The sequence below is a fragment of the Carica papaya genome, chromosome 3 (assembly GCF_054855325.1).
Source record: "Carica papaya isolate Zhongbai chromosome 3, ASM5485532v1, whole genome shotgun sequence".
Lineage (NCBI taxonomy): Eukaryota > Viridiplantae > Streptophyta > Magnoliopsida > Brassicales > Caricaceae > Carica > Carica papaya.
The window spans coordinates 11,052,192-11,078,383 of NC_142311.1; the positions used below are offsets into that span (position 1 = coordinate 11,052,192).

At 34.8% G+C, this 26,192-nt stretch overlaps 3 protein-coding genes and 1 long non-coding RNA gene across 11 annotated transcripts; 3 read left to right on the forward strand and 1 right to left on the reverse strand.

The window, feature by feature from the left end:
- The first annotated feature begins 1,777 nt into the window (after positions 1-1,777).
- Positions 1,778-7,766, forward strand: LOC110806540 (acetyl-CoA acetyltransferase 2). Of its 2 annotated transcripts, none has more exons than XM_088215739.1 (14): positions 1,778-1,923; positions 3,133-3,198; positions 3,468-3,566; positions 3,659-3,832; positions 3,904-4,148; positions 4,387-4,464; positions 4,546-4,611; positions 5,053-5,138; positions 5,497-5,596; positions 5,915-6,025; positions 6,116-6,157; positions 6,621-6,707; positions 6,803-6,907; positions 7,522-7,766. In XM_088215739.1, exons 2-13 carry the CDS (start codon positions 3,153-3,155, stop codon positions 6,890-6,892), a joined length of 1,224 nt encoding a protein of 407 aa, XP_088071865.1. In that variant the 5' UTR covers positions 1,778-1,923; positions 3,133-3,152; the 3' UTR covers positions 6,893-6,907; positions 7,522-7,766. The 2 variants fall into 2 exon arrangements, with proteins under 2 accessions (XP_088071865.1, XP_088071866.1); XM_088215740.1 differs by having other exon boundaries at positions 7,529-7,766.
- Positions 7,767-9,261: 1,495 nt separating this feature from the next.
- Positions 9,262-12,398, forward strand: LOC110806519 (RPM1-interacting protein 4 (RIN4) family protein). The gene is made up of 3 exons (XM_022031411.2): positions 9,262-9,409; positions 11,685-11,867; positions 12,010-12,398. The coding sequence occupies exons 1-3, from the start codon at positions 9,404-9,406 to the stop codon at positions 12,049-12,051; spliced, it is 231 nt and encodes a 76-aa protein (XP_021887103.1). The 5' UTR covers positions 9,262-9,403; the 3' UTR covers positions 12,052-12,398.
- Positions 12,399-12,804: 406 nt separating this feature from the next.
- P24BETA2 (emp24/gp25L/p24 family/GOLD family protein) lies at positions 12,805-20,100 on the reverse strand. 4 transcript variants are annotated; one of them, XM_022031420.2, is made up of 5 exons: positions 19,789-20,098; positions 19,351-19,563; positions 18,464-18,650; positions 18,250-18,357; positions 12,805-13,183 (listed from the first exon to the last, which is right to left on the reverse strand). In XM_022031420.2, the coding sequence occupies exons 1-5, from the start codon at positions 19,789-19,791 to the stop codon at positions 13,041-13,043; spliced, it is 654 nt and encodes a 217-aa protein (XP_021887112.2). In that variant the 5' UTR covers positions 19,792-20,098; the 3' UTR covers positions 12,805-13,040. The 4 variants fall into 4 exon arrangements, with proteins under 4 accessions (XP_021887112.2, XP_088071868.1, XP_021887111.2 ...); XM_088215742.1 differs by having other exon boundaries at positions 19,351-19,580; positions 19,789-20,097; XM_022031419.2 differs by having other exon boundaries at positions 19,351-19,672; positions 19,789-20,097.
- A 3,306-nt stretch (positions 20,101-23,406) lies between these two features.
- On the forward strand, positions 23,407-25,786 carry LOC110808674 (uncharacterized). Of its 4 annotated transcripts, none has more exons than XR_015817763.1 (5): positions 23,407-23,683; positions 23,882-24,359; positions 24,520-24,800; positions 25,180-25,291; positions 25,368-25,786. It is a non-coding gene; the product is annotated as an uncharacterized LOC110808674 (long non-coding RNA). The 4 variants fall into 4 exon arrangements; XR_015817764.1 differs by having other exon boundaries at positions 23,408-23,683; positions 23,921-24,359; XR_015817761.1 differs by having other exon boundaries at positions 23,415-24,359.
- Positions 25,787-26,192: the final 406 nt, after the last annotated feature.

Below are 26,192 nucleotides of genomic sequence, written 5' to 3' on the forward strand. Positions count from 1 at the left end.
TTAAATTATAATTTTATTTCTTTTAAGGTTCCGGATCTCTATATATTATATATGAAATAATGTTATTTTAATAATGATAATAATATTTTGATTATTACGTGGAAATCATACCACTTTTTTGGCAAAACAAAAAAGGAATCATGAGGTATCTGATTATTTGTTTCAACGATTTAAATAATTTGAAGGTAATATTTGAAATACATTAAAATTTCTTATAAAATTTATTTTGTAAATATATTTATATTAAGTAATCATGATGGAATTTTTTAGAATGAAACAGAAAATAACTTTAATACAATTATATTACATATAAAATTAAAATAATGGGTTATAATTAAAATAATTTTTTGAAAAAAGTGTGCAAGAATTATAGAAAGAATGGAATTAAGTTTGGAAGTAATATTAAAAAAGAAGTACATATGATAAGAAAATATAAAATAAAAATAAAATTAATATTATAAGATTTTTAAATTATTAAATAATCTCAAATAAAATTATCTTTATATTAAAATAATTATTGTGTATTTCTGTATGTGTATACATTAATTGTTTAGACAACAACATCTAACTCATATAAGCAAACATAATATTCACCTGTCTAATATTAAATTATCAACTACCATTTTTTTTCCTAAAAAACAAGACTACTTTTTACAATAATTTTGTAATAATGGATCAACAGAATAATTTTAAAAATAAACAAAAAGGAAAAAGAATACATAGTAATTCTTTTTATTTGGGTTTAAGACAGTTTTTGTTTAAAATTTAGTTTATTTTTATTAAAAATGTAAACATTGTTGTTTTATTATTATTATTATTTTTAAAAAAAAAAAAAAAACAGAAAGCCTTGTCAAGCTGAGCATGTGAAGCTAAACCATATATTATTTATTTTTCTTAAAAAAAAAAAAAACTGAAGTTATAGGCACTCAATAAGTAAGAGACAATAGGGCTGGAGCTTAGAGGCTATAAGAGCAACCAAATTGAGTATTGAGTAGAGTTTTAAAGAGCTAAAAGGCGATAGGGTAGAGGAATTTAACTGAAGAGGGGCGACTTTACAAGTGATGGAACAGAGCTTAGAGGAGGAGCAGCGAGCCCGGGCAATCAATGGGTAAGACCACCAATGATTAATGGAGGATGAGTGAGGTAAGAGGACATTCCGCAATTGTAAGCGAGGGGAGAGGAGGACTCACAGCTCATAATGAGGTGATAAAGTGGAACTTGAAGAAAGAGCAATTGTGAGTCAAACACTAGACTCGAGAGGCAAACCACGAAAGAGCATAGGAGAGGAGGCCATGAGACGTAACTTGCAACTCGTTATTGAGAAGCTGAAGTTGAGTCTAAAGGAGGAATAACCGTGACTGTTAAGCTGTGCGTGAAACTTTACAGGCAAGAGTGCGAGAGGGTAGCGGAGGGGAGGGGAGAGGAGATGAGAGCTAAATTTAAGACTAAATATTTTTATTTAATTTCTTCTCATTACCAATAAAGATCGAGACTGTATCTGCATGAATCTAAATTAAGTCGAAAAAATTCGAATTATTTATCCAAGAGCCAAAGACCAAATTAACCATGTGCTCAGTTCAGTTTGGTCTAAACTAAAAAAATCGACCCTATCTAATTTTCTAATTTGGATCGCGACATCCACACCCCTATTTCCTGTTGCTTGATTATGAAATTAATTATTATTTTTTTCTTCAAAAAAGGTTGAAGTAATAGAGGACATGGCAGTCAATAGAATAAGTCTAGCGGCTTATGCGTAAATAAGCACCCTGTGTGTTCCTCGTGCTCGGTAGTTGGTCCCTTCAAGTTCCGGCTCCTTCGCTCTCTATTTAAACGCCTGCTCTTACTTCACAACCCAGCTTAAATTCATCTCCCTTCATCTCTCTCTCTCTCTCTCTCTCCATCTACCCAGCGCCAGAGATTCAGGTAAGAACTATGTTGCTTTCTCCGTCTCATTTTCCGTATTGATCTCCTCCATTCCTTGATTTTGCCAAGCCGCTGCTCTACATTTCACCTTAGCCCTGCCGATTTCACAATCTCCTTCTTCAAGCACGCTGCTTCTCCAGATCTCTTGCTCCCTATGATTCAGTACGTGTCGCCAAATCAAGCTCTCAAACTCCCCACCGTTAGCGGCATCTGTCTCCCTCTCGTTCGTTATCTGGTTCTACATCATAGAAAACCAGCGCCTGTTCTCGGTCTCATAATCAAAAGCTTTCTCAACATGGTCAACCTCTGCCTCGAACCTTCTCAGCTCTTCCCATCTCGCTTCAACTGCGGCCCAAATCTATCTCTACTCTCATTTTCATGTTTAGTCCAGCACCTCCCATCTTGATTTCACAAAAATTAATTTCTGTTTGTCTTTAGCAACCCTCTGCTTTTGTTTTTTTGTTTCTTGATGATCCCCCTTTTCAGCTTGTTGACAGCAATTGCCCAGTCAATCTCTTCGCATATCTCATGCAAATCTATTTTATTCAAGTTTGTTTCTGTATTTCTCGTTATTTTTTTTGTTAGTGCTGTTTGGTTGACGAGAAAATTTAGATAATGGAAGACGATTCAGAATTTGAATGAGTATTTTACATACCATATTTTTTCTTTCGGTTTCTCTATCTAACAAAGGGAGCAAACTTCAACTAAATCAATCCCGAAAAGAAAGTGTAGTTTTCTTCGTTATTTTCCTTTAAATCTTGAGTTAAACGGCATTCTTATTGGTATATCAATGGCAATTTTGTTTAGATTCTTAAAATGTGCAGTATGCCTGTCAGAAAATTGTTTTGACGTGCCCACAATAGTAGGTCGATATTAAACAGGTGATTAAAAATTTGGCACAAAGATGTTCGATTTCCACACACTTCTTTCTATTTTCCTGATAATATGTTGTTTGAGCGGTGAAACCAAAACAAAAATCGTGCTTAATTTAATGTCAAAGTCCACTTCATTCTCTTGCTATGAAATGATTCGTAAACCACAGTTTACTCTAATAAGAATGAATCACGCGTTGTGCCTCCTGTTAACCAGCGGAGTTTAAGTTTTTTTTTTTTGTTATTTATCATTTCATTATTCAATTAATCATGGGTTTTTTCTTTTTAATTCTTTTATCGTTAAGATACCCAAGAGCTTGATCTGTGGATTTTGCAGAATTTCATTTTGATTTACTCATGGCTCCGGCGGCAGTGGCATCTGCAGATTCAATAAAACCTAGAGGTCTCGGATTTGTTTTATTTTTTGTTACACAATAATTATAGTGAAATTTTCATGATAGTGCAAAAGGTTTTGGTCAGAAACCTATATCTTTCTCTCTTTTTCCTTGTTCTATATGCATGATCATTTATTTTCTTCTGTCTTTTTGGGAGAGGATATGATGGTGCAACAGTCTGTAAAATATGGACCTCTACAGTTTTTGTAAATCTAGCTAAATACTTTGAATTTCAGAGTTTTGGCGGTTGATTGTAACATTGGTTTATTTTGGACAGATGTTTGCATTGTTGGTGTTGCCCGGACACCAATGGGTGGATTTCTTGGTTCTCTGTCATCTTTGACTGCCACCAAACTTGGATCAATAGCCATTGAAGGTTAGATTACAACTTTGTTCTTCTATCTGCTGACTAAGCTAACATCCGAGCTAATGCTCTTTGTCTTAAATTTTCTTTCTTAAAACTTGCAGCTGCCCTTAAAAGAGCAAATATTGATCCATCACTTGTGCAAGAAGTTTTCTTTGGCAATGTTCTCAGTGCAAATTTAGGCCAGGCTCCTGCTAGACAGGCAGCACTAGGAGCAGGAATTCCTAACTCAGTTATCTGTACCACTGTGAACAAAGTCTGTGCATCTGGAATGAAAGGTACTCAAGTCTTAGGGATTGTTATTATATCAGCTAGAGTTGGCTTCTCATTTTCTGGATGTTCACTGCAGCAACAATGCTTGCTGCTCAAAGTATTCAATTGGGCATCAATGATGTTGTTGTGGCTGGTGGCATGGAAAGTATGTCTAATGCACCTAAGTATCTGGCGGAAGCAAGAAAGGGATCAAGACTTGGTCATGATACACTTGTTGATGGAATGCTAAAAGACGGATTATGGGATGTTTATAATGATTGTGGAATGGGAAATTGTGCTGAACTATGTGCAGATAAACACACAATAACAAGGGAGGAGCAGGTATCTTAGTAATTCCATGCTTTTCCTTTGGTTTTTCATGATTGGGGTACTCGTTGGTTCTTAAATATTTGCATAGAAATATGATAGATCTCATTTTGTGGCTTGTTCAAGTAAACCATTTTTCTACATGAATCTATCTCATTGCAATTCATCCGTTGGATTGTCTTCTGGAGTCAGTGTTACAAATTCTTTTATCTTTGACAATTTGTTTTGAAGTCTGTCATGGTGATAAATGCAGGATAACTATGCTGTTCAAAGTTTTGAGCGGGGTATTGCTGCCCAAGAGGGTGGTGCCTTTGCATGGGAAATTGTACCGGTTAGGCATATTGTTTAACATAATGTTCGGCAAATCTTTATAAATTTGTAATTTGTTGAATAAAACTAAATCACCTTGCAGGTTGAAGTTTCTGGAGGAAGGGGAAGGCCATCAACACTTGTTGATAAGGATGAAGGTCTAGGAAAGGTAAATATTAATTTTCATATGAAAATGTATGATTCATTCTCTCTTTTCTCATCTGAAGGAGTATCTGTGTAGAATTATGTCCTCAAATCAGATCAAACAAATTAGATAGAAGCTTTTGTATTGTGTTTCTTTTTTAACCTTGTTTAGTTAATAGAGATGTCTCATCTAATAGTTGGCCATTTTTCTCTACTACTATATTATATTTTAAGTCCCTTAGATCTGAAAGAGGTTGGGGAGATTTGGGCTAAGTTTTGGAGTTCTTTTGCTCAAGCTGAAGGAATTATCCATCAAACTTGTTGTTTGTTCTGTTTCATACTGTTCTCCATTGGTTTTTTCTGCTATTTATTTTAGGTTCTCACAAAGTGCCAATATGAAATCAGTTAATCGTGTACAACTTTCTGTATCTTCCATCTTCTATATGCTAATGCTGCTTTTTGCCAGTTTGATCCTGTGAAATTAAGGAAACTCCGACCAAGTTTCAAGGAGAATGGAGGGACTGTTACTGCTGGGAATGCCTCTAGCATAAGGTTAATCCACATAAACTTTTGAAGCAATTACTCTTTATTACTCATTTGATGTTAGAAACCTATTTTTCTTGTTATATAGTCATTATTAATTTAATGAAGTTATTAGTTATGTACTCATTTTCTGTCCTCTTCATTTTTTTTATCGAGTTAACTTTCCTAATCATCTTTAATGAAAGTTACATGTTCTTGTTTTCCAATATTTTGTACCAAGGCTGAGTCTACACTTTTGAAGAATCCTAAATTTGATTTAGATATTTTGTACCAAACTGCATATTACGTTTCCAATTATTCTCATGCAAGTCTAATTAAAAACATAGATTAAAGCTTATACTAAGAAATGAAACTGTCATGATGACAGCGATGGTGCTGCTGCATTAGTTATAGTGAGTGGAGAGAAGGCACTGACCCTTGGGCTTCAAGTAATTGCAAAAATTACAGGTTACGCTGATGCTGCTCAGGTATTTCCTACATTCGTGAATGTATAGGATGCATTTCCTATTTCTTTGTTTTCTGAGAACATGCTCTGAATGAGGTTCATTTTGTTTGCTTGTTTTTAAGACTATGTTTTTGGATAATGTAAAATGATTTTCAGATACAAAAGTATTTGAAAGAATACTCTTCTTTCACTTTTTTTACTCAAATAATGCTATCTGTTAACAATATCAGAAAACTATTCTTAATAAAATGCATTATGTCTTTTTAGATTGTTTGTTTTAACTTCCATTTTTATATCAAGTGCCATGCCAACTTATGCTCACATGACATCTGCCTTGCAGGAACCAGAGTTCTTCACAACAGCTCCTGCCCTTGCAATACCCAAAGCTATTTCAAAAGCTGGTTTGGACGCTAGTCAAATTGATTACTATGAGATAAATGAAGCCTTTGCTGTAAGATCCCACCATTATTTTCTTAGATGATTGGTTAGCCAATCTGATATAGTTAATAACCTCCATGTCACCGTATTCTTTTTTGGGCAGGTTGTGGCTCTTGCAAATCAGAAGCTTCTTCAGCTTAATCCAGTGAGTTTTTTACATTAAGTCTGCACCTAAGCATGTTATTTTTGAGTTTCTGTAGCCATTCCAATTAAGTTTCTTTTCGCATGAAAATTACCTGCTTCATTCTAGTTTCCACGAAGCATTTGGTTCAATCTAATTTTTCCGCTGCATTTGGTCCAAGTCTATTTAATTTTAATTTAGTATATCTTAATTATTTAATATGTAGATTTTGATAATAATTTACATGGTTTATGCATAGTTGATCTAACCCCATCAACAATTCAGTTGATGACGAATTTATATTTGCATTCATCAAGGAATTATAAAAGCAATTAAATTTTATTGGATATGAAATTTATGTAGAATTGAAATGCTATTGTCATTCAAACTTTTATTTAACTCGTATTGCATTCGCATTCATGTTTCAAAAAATTGATATTCAAAACAAATTCTACCATGATAATATCAATATTTTATTTGCTTACAGGAGAAGGTTAATGTGAATGGTGGAGCTGTGTCTTTGGGACATCCTTTAGGATGCAGCGGAGCTCGTATTCTAGTCACACTGTTGGGGGTATATGTCATGCAATAATTGCTAAATCATTCTTGCTCTCTCTATCTGAGAGTGCATCTTTTCATCTTGTCAAACTTATCATGATGTTGCTCCAGGTACTAAGGCAGAAAAATGGAAAATACGGTGTTGGTGGAGTTTGCAATGGTGGTGGGGGTGCATCTTCTCTTGTTGTAGAGCTCGTGTAAACTTCTTGATGTTAGGTAAGGCTCGTGCATGCTACATACATGTACACAACTATTGCTTAGGTCAACATGCTGAAGGTCACGGATCTAACACAGTATAATTATTATTGCTCATAAGATTTTTTTTTTTTTAAATTTAGGAACAATAGAAAAAGTGGTTGGTAAACAGCAAGAACATTGATTTATATGACTCCCTAATCTTGTCGGACAAGTTTTTTTTAGAAATATGACTCCCTAAAGTGCTTGAAAACATGCTATACTTTTTCACGAAAATCCATGGCCAGTGGAAAAATCTTTGATGCCCTTTGTGGTAACTCCGAACATTTTATGGTAATTTAATAATTTTTTGTAGTAATCAACTACTATTTTGTAATATTACTGCAGAATGTTAGATGATTTTCTTTACAAAATTAATAGATTATCGTGAATTTTAGAAGGTTAAATAGAAAGCATGATGCTTCCAAGAATAGAAGTAGAACCCAGTGTTATGAATTGAAGTAGAGGCTAGTAATTTTAAGAAGGTGGCAATCCTTTTTTTTTTTTTTTTTTTTTTTTTTTTGCATCTGTTTTGGCTTCTTTATTTGGGTTGGAGTTTTCCGAACAAAACTTATTCTCTGCCTAATTTCTCGTAGGTTTCAGGTTGTGAGTTGGACCTTGCGGAGGAATAGTCTTTGTCGCCATCAAACTTCAATCATGTGCAATTTGATGTTTCTTTTTTCTTCAGTTTTTTTTTTTTTTTTGTCTTTTTTGGCTTTATTTCAATAAGTACGTATTGGTTCATTTACAAAGGAAGCTATATTTCCAACTTTGTTAATTTTCTTTCTCTTTGGCTTCCATTGAAAGGAGGGCCAGCTAATGACATCACTATATTCTTTAAGATGCATCATATCAAAGATATAAATATAAATAGTATTTCATTGAAAAATAGATAGAATACTGCACGACAAATACAGCTTTAATTGATTGATTCACAAATATGAAAAAGGAATGAAATTTTTTGAATTGAATCATAGAAAGAAAAGAAATTTGAATTGAAAGGGACAAAGAATTGGGTCCAAAGCCGCGAAAGAAGCAAGTCATGTTGTTTTCGTTTTTATTGGAATTAAGAGGTGAGTTCGCGCATGAATAATAATTATACGTTGACTTGATAGCCAAGGAATTGAATGACTTGCCGAGGTGCCCCTCGGTGTTTTTAACCCTTTCAGGTGTCGTCGGACTACTGACTCCACATCACAAATTATTATAAATCTGTATTGTTTTTTCAGCACAAGTATATACATATATATTTTTCATTTTTATGGGAATGAATGAAAAGTTAAGGATGGCAAAGACCTGTTCGGACCCAACATTATACAACTAGCATGAACCTAACTCGATGCAATTTTCTCATAAAAACAATTGGATTTGACGCGGGGCGGGTACGAGTTGGCACTAAAAATAAGTGCAGGGTTAAGTAATTTCAGGTTGGGCATTTTAAAATCCGTCAAAACCAGGCCCACATTGTGTGTATAATTTTTATTAACACCCTCTCGAGTTTATATTCTCTACCAACGATGGAGTCTTTGCCTTAGAGCGAAGCGAACATACTATTTTTTGCTTCAGAGCGCAGAGGACGACAATGAAGTTTTTGCGAATAAAAAACATGACAAAATGTGGTAAAAAGCTGACATGTGCAAATAAAACAGAGTTTTAAAATGTTTTGACTGCGGCACCCATGTCATATTGACACAAATTCAAAATTAATATTTATCAGCAGCGAGTTTAATTAACATTAGAAAAAATTTATGGACACGTAGAATTTTCAAAATTTCTATAGATTGTTACTTGTATTTTGTACAATACATTAAGCAATTTAATGCAATAGGTTTGCGTTAGCTTTAACTTTTAGTAAATTAAAATCACAATTACACCTAAAAATTTTTAATGCTAAAAATTCAACGCTACGTTACTCTTTGTAAAATCTATACTTTGGAATGCTGCCCTCTTGTCGTTGAACTTTTTTTTGTTTAATTATTATTATTTTAAAACGTGGGTTCAAACTCTAAACTGCGTGTCATGTGAAAGTTCCCAAAAACCTGTATTTATACGAAACCCAATATTATATACATCGAAGCATCTCCTTAGGACCCATCCTCACAACTTGTTATTTACTTTAAATAACCTCAATTTTTATTAATATTAAAAAAATAAAAATAAAAACATTTCTCAGTGTATAAGTTAGTTTATTTTTAACATTTAATAAAATATTAAACATTTAAAGAGTTTTATTGGGAAGAGTGGAGGGGGACTAAATGCCAAGCTGGAACAAGCAAACAGCACGAAAGGGAAGGTTAAGCAGTGGGCCCCACCCCTCCATTTAGCATTCACCACTTTAACGTTTGTGGCCCATTTGGCCCACCTCTCCCCTCTCCCCCCCTTCTCTCTCTTCAATCATCATAAACAGCAGAAGCACAAGGAGGCGACTACGCTCTCCTCCTCCAGACTCCAGCCTTCTCTCCCTCTGTCTCCAAATTCATGGCGGTACGGCTTTCCATACATGCACCTACATCACTTATGTGCATATACATACACGAATATGTTTTTTCTTTCCTTCCTGTTTATGCCGGCGGATTACTTTTTTGTTTAATTTAAAATTGCATTCTGTTCCTGATTTGACTATGCAGGAGTTTTTTCTTTTTCGATTTTTGTGCTGTAATGAACGGTTCAGGATGTTTTTGTTCAGATTTGAATGATTTCCGGTTTCGGATGATTATTCTCGTCTGCTTTTGGTTTACTATTGGAAATATTTTGTCATTTCCCCCGGTTTGAAGTCATTTTTGCTACGTGTTTGATTAATTTTGAGAAGATTTGAAATCTATATATTTTGATTAGGTGTACTGTCAAATTTATGTCAATTACTACATGGAAAACGGAGAAAATCATCATTACTTGTCCTCTTTAATCCTCCTATAGAGATTAAGAGCGGTGTTTCGTCCTTATGTTTGGATTTTCTTACATAATTTTTCTTTTGCTTGTTTCTATGACAAGTTTCTTTTCATTTCTGTCTCAATTTGTAATTTTTAAGTTTCATCTCATGATTTGGTTTCCACACTCTTGAATTCATATTTATGCACGTTCGTGTGACATTAATTGCCGGGATTTATTCAATACACTCATATGAAGTATGAATCACCTCGTCAAATGATTTGGTAGGCAAGTAGACTATGTTGTTTGTATTTTAGGTATCTCTTTTCAGTTCCTATGTTTTAGTCTGTAGATGCTGCATACTTTTATTTGTTTGGTGATTGCATAGTGTGCTCGCGCACGTGTGTTTGGGTGGTAAATTTGTTTCTAGGTGAACCTGGTGTAGTGCTCCACATTAGCATGCAGAGATATGCTGTTTCCAATCGGTCTTCTTTTCCGTTATTATAGCTTTTGTTCTAACTTTCTCTTTTTCAACCAGCAAATGTAGGAATGAAGTGTGATTTTTTCTGTGCTTGTGAAATTGTGAATTACTTATCCCCCAGCCCGGCGGACTTCTTATTATCATCCAGAAAATCAATTGACTCTTGCTTTTGGGTTTCTAGCAGTGTCCTGAAATCCTTGAACCAAGATCTTGCTTCTTATAGGCTCCTTATGTATACCGTATATTTTCTCCATGAAATAGGTCCTTGATTTTTCTCTTTGCTGAAATACAACTAGGTTAAGTCTGTTCTCTCAAAAATAAGTTTGATGTACCAATCTCTTCTTCTTGGAGTTCAAGTTCAAGCCTGGAAGTAAATAGTCTGTTTTGAAATAAGCAATTACTTCTGGACCAATTTTTATTGTTTAGCTTCATGCTTGTCTTTCATATGACAGGCATATGCATCTAAGGCTATATCTTAATTTTGGGAAATGATAATATGTTGAAGACTCACTTAGAAACATCGAAGTAGAGACCATCTGTTTACAGTGAAAAGGGTAACATAACCAGGCGGCGAAGGTAAATGAGGATAATATGTACAGGTGAAGAAGCATTAGGAGCTAAGTTGACACAAAGTTTCATGAAATTAAAGAAAAACTATGTAATATGCAGATTTTTCCTTACCGGATATTAGCGTGTACATGCAGCAAAACATTCGTTACAAGTAATAATTTCCGTTAAATGATGATTCTTCTTTCTCTCACAACTCTCCCTATCATCAAAGAGTTATCCTTATTAATGAACTCTTTATGCCATTCTTGATGCATGGTTGTTTGTGATTGTGTGAGCATTCTCAAGATTTGTCTGGGTGCTATTGTGGTCCACGTTGTAATTTCATTTACTTTTGTGTTGACTCTTCTTCTTATATAATGTGGAAACTCTTATTTTGAGATTTGACAATGAGATAATTCATGATCTGAGCCTATCATACCACTATTTATAGTTATCCTAAAATATCGTTGTCAGCTTCAAGATGGGGGCGTGCTGGTTACTCTTGAAGAATTTCATTTTCTTCATAAGGAGTTGAATTTTATGTTTTTAATCTCTTTGTTTCTGTATTCAAATCTCTAGGTTGGACTCTCTAATTGCCAATGGCATAAATCTAGATGCATATTGGAGAATTAGCTTGATTAGCATGAGTCTTGACTCCTCTCTACTTAACTGTCATATATTTTCAATTACTCTGCTCGTTGTTTGATAGTGAGCTTAAGAAAAGAGAGCACTGCTTCCCAACTTACTAGTAAGCACCACGAATGTACCCCATAAAAGATTGCACTGTTTGTCCAAGCCATATAATTTTCCAGACTCAACCATGAAATGATTATTCTTAATTTCTGAAAAAATTGGGTACAGGACAAGGGTCGACCATTGCCCAAGTTTGGTGAATGGGATGTCAATGATCCTGCATCTGCAGAGGGATTTACAGTTATCTTCAACAAAGCTAGGAATGAAAAGAAGGGAGGCGGCAAACCTGAGTCTCCTGCAAAAGATGAGGACAGATATAAAAATGGGGCTGTTCTTGGAAAGCCTCAATCTGTAAGTGGCCATTTTAGCTGTACCTCGTTTAACTTGCCTTTTGGATTGCATAGTATGTCTGTCCATTTCAGTAATTAATAGGCAGAACAACTTGTTTGGTAGATTACTTCTTTTGATTTTGTTATCGTGGGTTGATTTACAGAAAAGATGGTTTTGCTGCATACAAGCTGCACCTGCAGAATAAAGAAGAATCTTCTACATTGTAAAAGCTCAGGAGCGAAGCATTGTTTATGTATACCCTGCCCCAAGATATACAAATCCAGAAGACTGGAGCTCAATTCAGAGGCTATGATGGATCCTGCTGGAACGTTTGTTGTGAATTTATTTAAGCTGTGGTGATATTGCGGGCTTAGATAAGAATATGTTAAAAGAACAATGTCTTTTGTTGTTGTTTATGTTTATGTATGATGGTTTGGTCCCGCTGCTCTCCCTACACTACTACAACTGTGACATTACTATTATGACTTTTTTTTTTTTTTTGAGTGGATGTTAATTTTCCGTGTGTATAATATTGAAGGGCCAGTTTCCAAAGCTCCGCATAAGCCCCCCAAAAAGATACCATATTAAATTCTCTCCATCTCTCCCTCGCGAAATCTTTATGTTTCTGCATCTGCAGACTCGGGCACATATTCTTAGCTTCATGCTTTCTGATGTGATGGTGACACTTCCAAATTAATTCAGTCCAATAACTTTAACTTAATCCCGTGCTCTATTCATGAGCTAGGACGTGACTTATTAACATATCTTCATAATTAAAGCCAATTGGGCAAGGAAGTTCGTTAGATTTCAAAAGTTACTTTAACCGGGAATTGTTTTCTTGTCATTCCTAGTTTATAATACAAATTGCCTAGTTTAGCTTGAATCTTATGCGCAATAGAAGCTTGTTTTCTTGTTCACTAATAAACTCTTTTGAAGATAGTTTAGGCTGAAAATACTCTGAAAGCCAAAATAAATAATGTTTTGAAACTACAAAAATCTCGTACTCACCAACATCTTTGAATCACCGTTTTTTTTTTTTTTAAATTTAAAAAGAAAGATCTCTTATAAACAATTACGAAATGTCATACCCTCATGTTATACCCAATAATGATTAGACTGAAAAAAATGGGGGTTAAAATTAAAAATCACCTTGCTACATTATAAATAAATCAAACAAGTAGTAGCACAGTGGCATTAATGGCTCCAAACTCTGGATGTTCCAAGCTTGCGCTCAAACAAGCGCTGCAGAAGGTAAACTTGAAGTGCACTAACCCCAACCAGTGCAACTGATTCGAACATTGCTTTGTAAACAGCTCTCGAGCTCATATTATCATTTACTGCAGATAGAATATTCCAATATTACTCAAAAAGGCATAGCAACAAGAAAAAAATTGTCTTATAAACCTAAAATCATTTCCATATGAGAGAGGATTCAAAAGCTACACCTACATCTAGAATGTGAAACACGCTCTAACTTTTTGTGTTACTTTCTCAGATTTCCTTGAGATGAAAAGTTAACGTCAAATTTAATCACACAAATTGTACATATGCATGCAGTTGTGTTTTATGCAAGATGGGATGCCTCCTTTTCTCATGCTTGCTACAAGTTTGAATTTGCAAAGAGAACCAAATATTTGCCTGCCTGCCAACAATACCAGAATAAATAGAGAATTTTTTATTTTTTGTTTTTAAAAAACAGCTAGTAGAGAAAGACCTCCTAGGGGTAAAGACAGAAAGCTAAAGAACACTAAAACAGTGATCTTTTGTCATAATCCAGCATAATTTTGAACATTGTCAGTTCTGATAAGTAGGCCAAATAGAAAAGGAGCAAATCCTTCTCAAGTAGCAGCAAGTTGGTTCCACCATATGGCCAATCACCATAGAGGGGTTAATTATGTAGAGGAGCTGGTTATCAATAAGGTAGAAGCGAAAGGAAACTATGCCTTGAGAGAATAGGTTAAAGGTCACTTCAAGAACTTATGCACGAAGAGCTCCAATTGGAGACTCAATCTGGATGGGCTTAAGTTCAACATACTGAATAACTAGGATTGGGCTTTCTTGGAAAGGGAGTCCTATGCTGAAATTCTTGATGGACTCATGTATTGCAAGGGTGATAAAGCTCCAGCCTCCAATGGTTTCAGCATGGGCTTCTTGCAGAAATTTTGAGGTGTGATCAAGGGAGAGATCATAGATATGTTAAGATAATTCCATGAAACAGGTTCCTTTTTGAACAATCTGAACTACCTTCTTAGTCCTCATCCCTAAAATGGAGGGGGCCACCGATATCAATAGATCAAGGGAGAGATCATAGATATGTTAAGAGAATTCCATGAAACAGGTTCCTTTTTGAACAATCTGAACTACCTTCTTAGTCCTCATCCCTAAAATGGAGGGGCCACGGATATCAATAGATCAATCAGCCTCGTCAGTTGTGTTTATAAGCTACTTGCAAAGCTCTAACGAGAAAATGGCTATGATAGTGGAGAAGGTAATTGGTGCACGTTAACATGCCTTTGTTAGGGAGAGAAAAATTATGGATGCAACTTTAATTGCAAATGAGGTAGTGGATAAATTGGAATCTACAAATCGGAAGGGTATACTGTGCAAGTTCGACATGGAAAAAGGCCTGTGATCATATGAGCTGGAGCTTCCTGGGGTACATGTTGTTCAGGATGGGTTTTGGGAGTAAATAGTGCAAGTGGATTGTATCTTGCATTAATTCAGCTTTTCTTTGCTGTTTTGGTGAATGAAGGTCCATCCACTTTCTGCATAGCATCCACAGCTTAAGACGACGATACCACTATCTCATTTTCTTCAAAGCATCCATGAATAAGTTGATATTGAGGGGTAGAGATCTAGGAATGTTCAAGGGGTTGAATGTGGGGGACAGTGAATGAGCCAAAGGAGTGATATACTTATTGTTCGTAGATGATGTATTACTGTTCTGTGAACCAGAGATCAGAGCTGTCCTTAACTTATGTGTTCTGTTAGGTTTCCAGGTGATATCGAGTCTCAATATCAATCTTACCAAGTTTGAGTTGGTGAGTTTCTAGGATATAATTGAGAGTTTGATGCTAGCTAGAATCCTGAGTGGCAGATCAGTCAACCAACTGATAAAATATTGGGGTTGGCTCTTGGGGGCAAAATATCGAGATATCTTCACATGGGACCATATAGTAGCGAAGTTCCAGTCCCATTTATCTATATGGATGAGGAATCTGTTACCTAAAGGGGATACACTAGATCTCATTAAAAGCACCATGATATATAGAAAATATGTTACATGTCGTTGTTGACAATGCCAAATATTGTTGCCAAAAGTTTCAAGGTCATTCAGTGGAGATTCATATGAGGTGATTCAAAGTGTAGAAAATGATGTAATAAATTAAGTATTTCTTATTCTCCATTCAGTTACACATAGTGGAATATTCTCAGTAGGTGAGATGGCATGGTAACAACAAAAATCTGTTATCCCCCTTCCTCACATTTTGGAAAAGATGTCAATTTTCCTCTATAAAAAGCACCCTTTGGTGCCTGAAAGAAATAAGATAGAAAAAAGGAGAATTTCTTCATAAAAATCTCCATTCACAAAACTCTTCACTGTATCAGAACTCCATTTCTGATTTGAGAGCTTCCTTCAGCTGAGCCAGAATTCAAATGGCCACAAATGAGCTCAATTCCTCTCCTTCCGAAGTCTCTTCAGGTTCCTACCTCCCCGTGACTCCGAACCACAGCCTAGTTGAGCAAACATCATTGTTCATCACAGGGCACAAGCTGAACGAACAGAACTACCTTCAATGTTCAACCTTTGTCTTACTGTTTATTCGCGGCAAAGGCCGCGACTATTACCTCACAAGTGAAACAGTTCCTCCCGCAACCAACGACCCAACTCTCTGCGTCTAGAAAATAGGGAATAGCATGGTAATGTCGTGGCTTATTAACTCAATGGTGCCCAACATTGGTGAGAATTTCATGTTGTATGAAACAGCGAAGGACATCTGGGAAGCAGCTCGCAAATCGTACTCCAGCAAAGATAACGTCTCCGCCATCTTCGAGGTCGAGTCGACTCTCCATGAGCTGCGTCAATGTGAGCTTTATGTTACTCAGTACAGTAAGTCAATTTATGAATCAACTGTCAGAAATACATATGAAGGTCGTGTACAGAATTTTGAGATACCTAAAAAAAACAAGGGACTAGGACTATTTTTCCAAAAGAAAATAAACAGGGATATTGAAGTCTTTACTGATGTTGACTGGGCAGGGCCGATAACCAACAAGAGATTCACTTCTAGCTACTGCACGTGTGGGAAAATTTGGTCACATGCCGCAGCAAGAAGCAGTCTGTAGTATTCCATAATGGCGCAAAATCTGAATTTCGAGCATTTGCACATGGGATTTGTAAAAGGATATGGTTGAGAAAAATACTACTAGAGTTAAAGGCATCTATTGATACTTCTATGAAAGTGTGGTGTGACAATCAATCAACAACCAGCATGGCCAAGAACCCAATACACCATGATAAGACCAAACATGTAGAGATAGATCGACATTTCATTAAAGAAAAGATTGAAGATGGAACCATAACTCTTATGCACATCCCTACCAATTAACAAGTTGCTAACATCCTAACAAAAGCACTACCAAAATAGATATTTGATAATATTGTATCCAATCTAAGTTTACTGAATATATATATGTAAACTAAATTGAGGGGGAGTGTAGAAAACGCTTTAATAAATTAGGTATTTCTTATTTTCCATTCTGTTACACAGAGTGGAATATTCCCAGCAGGTGAGGTGGCATGGTGACAACAGAAATCTGTTATCTCCCTTCCTCACATTTCGGAAAAGATGTCAATTTTCCTCTATAAAAAGCATCCTTTGGTGCCTAAGAAATAAAAAAAATAAATAAATAAAAAAAGAGAATTTCTTCACAAAAATCTCCATTCACAAAACTCTTCACAAAGGAGCAGAGAAAATGTCATATGGGGCTTGGGAGGAGGTAAGACAACCAATCCTAGAGGGAGGCTTAGGTTTAAGATCCTTGGTTGTGATGAATAAGACACTCCAAGGGAAGTAGTTATGGAGATCCATAATGGAATGTGAAAGTCTATGGATGAGAATGATTAAGAATGAATTCAGCATGGATGGCCTGAACTGGTTTACAAGGAGCAATTCTAGGACGTGTGGTTCTGGTTTATGGGAGAAGATTTACATGGGTAGGGAGAAATCCATGAAGAGCATCAAGTGGAAATTTGGGTCCACGAATCGTGTAAGGCTGTGGGATGTCGAGTGACTTGATGGCTGAACACTCAGAGATCAATTCTCATAGATTTTTGCCCTTGCTCGACACAAGGAAATCACTGTCCAGGAAATCTTTCATGTTTCTGGGGGAAAATAGCTCTTGGCATGTGAAGACCTTTAGGAACCTTAATGATTAGGAGGTCAACGAGTACGAATCCCTTCTGCTGTCCCTAGCCAATAATAGCCTTAATGAAGAGAAAAACCAACCTGTTTGGAAGCTCAACCATGAAGGGGTAATCATCGTAAAGTCCTTCTACATTCACCTGAACAAGGAAAGGGATAACAATCTGAATCTCCCCGCCATGCTTACATGGAAAGTCAAGGCGCTGCCACAGGTGGCATTCTTTGCTTGGGAAGCCGCTAAAGAATGTATTCTCACCCTGGACAAGTCAATCAGGAGGGATAGAATCTTGGTTAACTATTGTTATCTACGTAAAAGGGACGCAGAGTGATATATCATATCTTGTTGTAGTGTCCTTTTACCCACCGTTTGTGGTTTCTGGTCTATGGTCTGCTGGACATCAATTGAGTGATTGTTGGTTCAGTCAAGTATGAGATTAGGGCTTGACATGGAGCCAAGAGGGATAAGAGGGCAGGCCTTCTATTCTTCTGGCTACATTATGTGCTATTTGGAAAAAAAAAGAAATGGGAGAGCTTCTGAAGGTGTTAAGTCTAATATGGATAGATTAATAAATTGTTGGTTCCAGATCCTAGGTCTTTCTATTAAGGGTTATCCTCTTTATACTATCGAGAATTTTGAGAACTTGATTGAAATTTTGGTTGACTTGTAAATCTGTTTCGAGTTACACCCCTTGGTGCTTGTGAATATATAACTACACTTTTCTTTTCTTAAAAAAAGGTTGGTTTCACTAAAATACCTTTTTTCCAAATAGACACCCAAAAATGATCCAAACAAAGGAAACTATAAAATAACAAGGTCACCCTTAAAAAAGGAAATGTAATATGGAATCACTTTGTGTTCATTTCAAGAATTAGTTGGTAAGATACAACCAAGAGTTTCAGGGAAATAAAATAGAGATCCTGTAAGAGAATGAAACTTGATAAATGCTGAAATGAAAATAAGCTCTTCAAATATTTACCTATTGCCTGGCGGTCAGTCTGAGCCTCTAGCCAGTGCTGCTCAAACTGGATGTTGTAAAGAGCCTCTTCCAACTTTTCTATCTGAGTCAACAGGGGACTGAAATGCTCTGTGAAAATTCAAAAAGTTCAATTATTACTTAATTAAGAGGAAAAACATAGGTAAATGGAAGAGAAGGATGTCGATTTTTGTGGCCTAGATAAACCATGTCTCACCATCTTTTGCGTGTTGATCATAGTAAGCAAAGTGTCCAACATGTACATCAAAATCAATGGTCTCAGTATAAGGAGACTTGTTAGTGAAGCAGAAGCGGTAAAGCCCTTTGTTTTGGACCACAAACTCAAATTTCTGGCTGATCTTATCATGAAAATCATGAATGTGTTCACCAGAAGGGCCCTTTATCTAAGAAATATGAAATGAAGTTGTTAGATTAACGATGAATTCATCAATGAAAGAAGAAACTATGAATGACTCATTATGTTCTTTTAATTTTTTATAAGATAGCTAAGAGTACATGTAACTCATACATCAGAGCTTAATTTAGCATGTAAATTATTCCTATGGTATCAGTTCAAGAAAAAACAAATTAAAGAAATAAAAAACTCCAAATATGTTCATCAAAGGTAAACATGGCTGCTGGCAGGAGATCTATGGAGTTATTAACATCTTTCGGATTATAGTGAGTTGACCAGAAAAAGACAAGTAAATGGTAACTCAGAATGAAGGAATACAGATTTCAAATTTGCAGAAGCCACTGGATCAAAAAGACAAGTTCCAATACCTACAGTGCCATAATGATGGTAAAAAGGATTCCTCACCATGTGCACATAAAATTTCCCATTTCTAGTGGCCATAGCTACAACCATCAATAATTTCCAGCTTCTACTATTTAAGCAAAGCACCTACCGTTTTTTCATTTTTCTCTATTCTAAAACAAATTTGGGCACTTTAACAATCCATCATTTCATCTAATCAATAAACAAACTAACAATTGATGAATGAATATGCCTCCATAAACAAAAACTGCTTAAACATAGTCAAGTGAATATATATATATATCTGTGTGTGTTAATAAGAGATTTAAGGAATAAACAGAACATACCACGAGATCGACTCCATCCTCGCTGAAATGCCATGGAGAATCAGATTTAATGACGACGAAAGAGATGTGAAGTGTGTCCCCTTCGTATTCCACTTTATAAGAGAAGCATTCTTCTTTCTCCATCACGAATCTAATTCCCGTGGCTCCTTGCATTCTCCATATAATCCCCACCACTATCAAAACTACTGCCTGTCTAAACCACCAAATTCCAATCTACACAAAACCCAACACTAAACAGGATGACTACATAATTAAAAACACCCATTACCAGTCGTCAACAAAATCAGATCGCTTGTTAAAAGTAAGGGCCAACTTAACTCATCTACAAATGATTAACAGTAATTGTTAATATAATTAATGACGACTATTTATGTTGATAGAAAGAAAAAAAAAAAAAGTATACATATCTAGAGTAAATCAGATCGAGAATGACTTTACCATTGAAAACGAAGAAGTGGCACAAAGTTCTGGGCAGCTAAAAAAATCTTGCCGAGGTAAGGAAAGAAAAAAGAAGAAATTCGAAGGATAAGAGAGAGACAAACAGAGCCGTGTTATTGCCGGGCTATTCCGAGCTTATTTCCTGTTTTGCTAAGAGGAAGGTGGTTTGTTTTTCAACTCTCGAGCTTTCGAAAGAAAGAACCCAACATAGGATTTGTTTGAGAGTTCAGAAATCAAGAGTCAGTTTTTGCAGATTCGAGGATAATAGTATCAACCCTGTACGATGTCGTTTCTTTCCCTCAACAGTTGGGGTCACCGCCTCGAAATTCTGTATAATAGCTGGTGACCGAACCATTCCATGTCAGAAAAAAATAAAACCTTAAACATGGATATCATCAACCCATTGGGCCATTTTTCTCCGGGCTTGAGGTCCAGTATGGTTTTGCCGTTTTTGTAATTTGTCAACTCTTAAGTGAGAAATATAAATATTATGAGTTATATTTTAATTATCATTAAATAAAATTTAAAATGAAATATATATTATATGTTAATAAATAATCATAATAATACAGCAACTCTAGATTAATAACTAATTTATTTGTGGCTTCGCGCATAATCGCCTCCTAAAATATTATTCAGTTTCATTAATTAATTTATGGATTACTTGCCATGTAACAAACTAAAATTATAATACGATCAAATGCAGCCAAGTCAAAAAATGAAGTATTTCATTCCACAGTTGGGAATTATATTGATAGATATTACTAATTCAACCATGAATCAGGAGCCTTCTGGTAATTCCCATACATGGGTTTGTAAGCATCTTGTCATACAAGTATAAACCATTAAATTATATGTTTCATGCAAGATTTTTTTTTAAAATCATATGCAAAATTATACGAGATTTAATATTCATACGACATTAACCCTGCTAATACTGTTGTAAGATTCTTGTCAATTCCAAGATTAAGTTTTTATGCATTTCTTCTTGATGAGAAGTCACTATGTCCATTGATTAACTTATCTTATATAAGAAATTTAAATTATCAAACTACCATATGCCAGTTCATTTATATTTGAAACAAATCTTAATGCACTAAAAGATATTTATTCTGAGAAGTTCATTTAATCTTAAAAATAATAACCGTATTACTACAAGCTTACATTAGATGAAAACATAACGGTGTTGATTGATACTCCAAAAAAATTGCGGCGGATCGATTTTCAAATGATAATTCATAGCCTGCTGGAGATGCATGAAGCAACAAATAGTTATTTTTTAAAGAAAACAATTTTAAAAATCATGAAAAATTCTATGTTGTATAAAGTTAACATTGTCAATGTCATATTTAGTTGCACAACATTCAGAAGTTCCCGACCATTGATGAATTGATATAAAGCACTAGTAAATAAGAACTAAAATAAATAGCGTTAATTCTAACCTGATTAATATAATAAATTAGACATAACTAGTACCTTCATTTTGAAGATGTGACCATATGATTGTCATTACCAAGAAATTTATTCAAATCCTTGAGATCGTCTTCCATTTCCAAAACAATTTCACCCCTAGCAAATGACTCCAATGATGAAATTGAGAAAACACATGCTTGAGATGCTATGACAGTTTACTTATGATTGAATGCATTGATCGCCAATGGGAATAATTCTTTCTCAAGATTATCCATCAATATAATTTATTGACAACTAATCTTTTTCATATCTGCATCTTTGTTTGTCATCTCATAAAGTAATTTTCCTATTTTTAAAAAATCAGAAACAGAAAAAAGAACTAGTTCGTAAATAATAACATTTTAATTTTTAATTATGTTTTGTTATCTCACTGAAGTCTTTGAACAAAACTTCAGATGTAATTTCTTGATTTATTATCTCACTAAAGTCTTTAAGCAAACCTTCATATATAATTTATTCAGACTTAGACTGTTTCCAAAATTTATCCCCTGCAAACATGAAGTTATAGCCTTTGTCATCTCCCTAAGAAACACAAATGCAAAGATTGACTCTTCATTGATGAACAAAACCATGAACCATCAAATGGTAAATATAATTTCTTGTGATAAAGGTTGAACAAATTTTGACTTCAGCTTGCCAAATTCTAGAACATTAAAACAATATAATATTCATTAAATTTTATCTAAAAAAAGTACCATCATAAATTTTTTTTTTTTACTTTTTAAAGTTTGGTTAGATACAAGATTTAGACATACCTTCACATGCTTTTTCTTTGGGCGCAAGAGACTTTGCACTTGTCCCTTGCTAGCATGAAGTTATAAAATCAGTTAACTTTCCATTAATGAAAAAAATTATGGAACATCATATAGTAAAAATACTAGCATGCGCAAAACACTTAGCAATTCTTAACTTGGGCCTCCCAATTGGGCTGTCACCACTACGTTCATCTTTATCATGAGGAACTAAACATAAAATAAAGCAAATTCTTAGATAAATTACTATCTATAAAATTTTAGACTTCTCAAAGTTGGATTAGTTGCTGTTTCAGTAAAGATTTCGAACAAATCTTCAAAAATTTTTTGTTTAGGCTAAGACTACTTTGCACTTCTCTCATATTAAAATAAAGTTATAACATTTGTCATCTTTTTAATAAACGCAATTGGAGAGAATACTTCTAAATTAAATAAATAAATATAATATAATAAATAAAAATTATACTAAATTATACTATATTTAATATGTCTTATAAATTAGAATCTTAGTTATGGTGTAAGATGATTTTGGATGCTTTTGTTAAAAAAAAAAAAATTGGATCCTAATGGTTGACAAGCGTCCCTTGCACCCAAGTGACTCAGCCACCTTTAGGAAGTCGTTACACCCATAGAGAAGCCTTTGTTCTTGGTTACAACTTATTATTCTAATAAGCTTGTATTATTGTCAATTCGATATTTTTATCTGTTTAATTAAAATTAAAGTTTGTTCTATAACATGATTTCTTATAAGTTTTTTGTAAACAATTTTATAAATTCAATTTCAAAACATATTTTAAAACTCAATTTTAATATAAAACATAATTTAAATAATAAGTTAATTATTATTATTATTATTAATATTGTTGAAAAGAGAATTATGTTTTGTTTCATTTTCTATATTATTCATAAGATATTTTTTTTAACAACAAAAAAGTGAGATTTTTAAAATAAATTAATTAAAAAATAAATATAATTATTTACCGGTAAAACTTTAATATATTTAATGGTACGTCAATCACTCTATAATATATTACATGTTAGAATTAAATTTTATATTATGTGTATCTTTAATAAAAATTTGTATTGTAATTTATGTAAATATTAAAATAATAATAATTCAGTTTAGAACTTTTGGGTGGTGAGTTAAAGATGTAAAGTTATAATTGCTTCTCATAAAAAAACAAATCTATATATTACGTGATTATCGATCTCATTTGTATATATTATAAGGCAAATTAATATTGTAGATTAATTTATATTTTCCTACTTTGCTCTAATTTATATGCAAACCATTACATTATCCGTACCGACTCTAATTTCCCATTTAAAAAATAAATATATAACGAAAAAATAAGTGCTATCTATATATCGTGATTTTACCAGTCCGCACACACCCGAGGGAACCCAAAACGCACCGTTTCGCTTAAGTTGAGAGACTGATTCCGTGTGTCAGGCTCACTGCACCCGTCTTCTTCCCAACAACTTTTTTCTTCTTTTTCTTTCCCCCGCGACAGAGGAAAACCCTAGGGTTTTAGTTTTCCTTCCTTTGTCGTGTTTTTCTTTATGGGTCTTCGGGCTCCTTCATTCAAACGGCCACAGCAGGAGAAGTACTCACGGATTTCTCACTGTCGGGTTCTTCACCGCCGCCGAAAACCGCATACGCAAATCTGGTATTTTCCTGTTATTTCTACCGATTATTTTGTAGATTGTGAGTATTTAAATACATTTATTGGTAAATATTGCATTTATTTCATGGTATCAGAGCAAGGTCCCGAAATTTTATAAAAAATAATTCTGCTTGAGTGAAACTCTCTTGTAGCGGTATGTAGTTCTTTGTAATTAAACCTTGTTATTGTGATTGGTTCGAGACTGTTTGAAGAAACCGCTCGTTTTATTGTGATTGCAAGTCTGTAAAAGAGAGGAGCACCCATACAGAGCAATGGTAGAAATAGAAAGTTTAGATTCAAACATGAGAATCGCAGACAACAACTCCACTGGTTTAGCCGGAACAAATTCAAAAGTAAAACAAAACCCCACTGTTTTGACCAGCACAATTTTAGATCTCTCAAATCTGGCCCCCGACATTAAGGCCAGCATGTTTTATGCAAAAACTGCATGTCATCATTGACCTTACCTCAAACGAAGGCATGTTGAACAAAACGCCCTCAACAAAGATAAATATTATTGCACCCACTGCAAAAAGAGTGGACACCCGCTGGAGAGGTGTTATAAAGCGGACCCATGAAAGGTTGTTTGCTCCAACTGTAACGTTCCGGGGCGGATTGCTTGGACATGTTGCAGGCCACCTGGGCAGTCAAAAGGTGTTTTAAAGCAGACACAGGAAAGGTTGTTTGCTTTAACTGTAACGTTCTGCGGTCATTTTTCTGCTTACTATTTATTCGGTTGTGCATTAATTGGCTTGGTATTATTATTATTATCATCGACTCCTTCAGATTAATTTATACAAGGACCCAACACTGAACTCTGTATGCTTATATATTTGTAGTATGAGTGCACCTCAACAAGAAATTATGCAAATTCCGGAAAAAGTAGAAAATGGAAGTCGCCACGATTCTCTCCTTCACCACTCCACGAGATTGTTGCAGATTGGTCATGGTGTCTGAAGTCTTGAGGTCGGCCATGGAGTCTGATATTGTCTGGGAGAGGTTTCTACCACCGGATTATAATGAACTTCTCTCCAGGTTGGTGACTCCTCTCAAGTTCTCTTCCAAGAAGGAGCTTTTTCTCCCGCTCTGCAACTGGGTTCTCATCGACGGTGGCAACAAAGTAAATTAAAACCAACTCCTCTCCTTTCTTTTTCTCAGAAAACAAACAGAAGATCATTCGAGAAATGAATCGTTTTATTCGTATTAATTGATTTTGCCGTTCCTAATCAATGAATGATCTGGGTTTTTTCTTTTTAATAGAAGAGATCCTGATTAATATATACTTGTCGTACTCTTTTTTTGTGGGAAACAAACAGAGAATAATGGAAAAAAGGAAATGAGTTTATTCGTACCCGTTGATTTTGAGTTATCAAATCAACAAAATGTATTGGGTTTTTGATAAAAATTTGACAGGTGACAAGGGTGACACCATGAAAATTGGTCAATAAGTTTTTTCGATTATGGGTTTGTTCATACTTTTTCTTCGCTGTAAAAAACAGAGCTTCAAATTAGAGAAGTCATCTGGGAAGAAGTGCTTCACACTGTCTGCTAGAGAATCCGATGGAGCGATGATCCAATGAGCTGGGGCCGGGAGCCCTCAAATGAATCAAGGTTTGTTCAAATGGATGATAAAGCTCTGTTTGTATTTCCCAATTTGAACGTAAGTAATTTAGAAATTTTGTTTTAGGTTCCCAGAACTTGCCTGCCTTCTCCTCTAACTACTCTCAACTCAAGCACAAAGGCAACTGGCTTTTTGAAGGGTAAAAACTTCCACCTTTTTTTGGAGATGTATTGCTTGCACAAGGAGAATCCCAAGGTCTACACAGTTGAGAGGCTTGCCAAGGATTATAGCATTATGAGGGAGGAGCAGTTACATGCCATTCTTTGGCAGAAGGAGCCTGAAGAGGAAGAGGAGAAAAATCTTGGTCATCCCTTGGATGATTCTGTAGAGCTCTTGCTTGACACCTGCCCAGAGTGAGGTTTTAATTATCAGCTATCTTCGTATTTAAGCTTATTAATTTAGGAGCTAATGAAGTTGTTTCTTATAAATTTCCTCGAAATTTTTAACTTTTATAGTCCTAATAAATTGATTTTCATTTCTGATTATTCTACCTTCTTTTTTGGTTGAGCGACCTGGGTTTCATGATGGGTCATCTGTTTTATCTCATATATTGATATATGTACATATATATTTAGCCGAAGTTTAGAAGTGAACAATTAGGTTGTTGATTTCTAAAAATATGAAGTCCTGCCACAGACGTGCTTGTAAGCATGCATGTCTACATATAAGGCTGTGTATAAAAGCTAAGTCACTAAACTGGAGGTAGCGTAGGTTGTGAATTCTCCTTTTATTTTTTTTTCCTTGTATTTCTTATATGTTTGTATCTGTCTACCTTTTTCTCTCTGGATCTCCCAATTCTTGCCCGTGCAGTAATTCGATTCATCTGGTATGACATTTCACTTTTCTGTTTATGAATGTTATGTCGATCAATTTTCTTCTATGGCTGCAAAT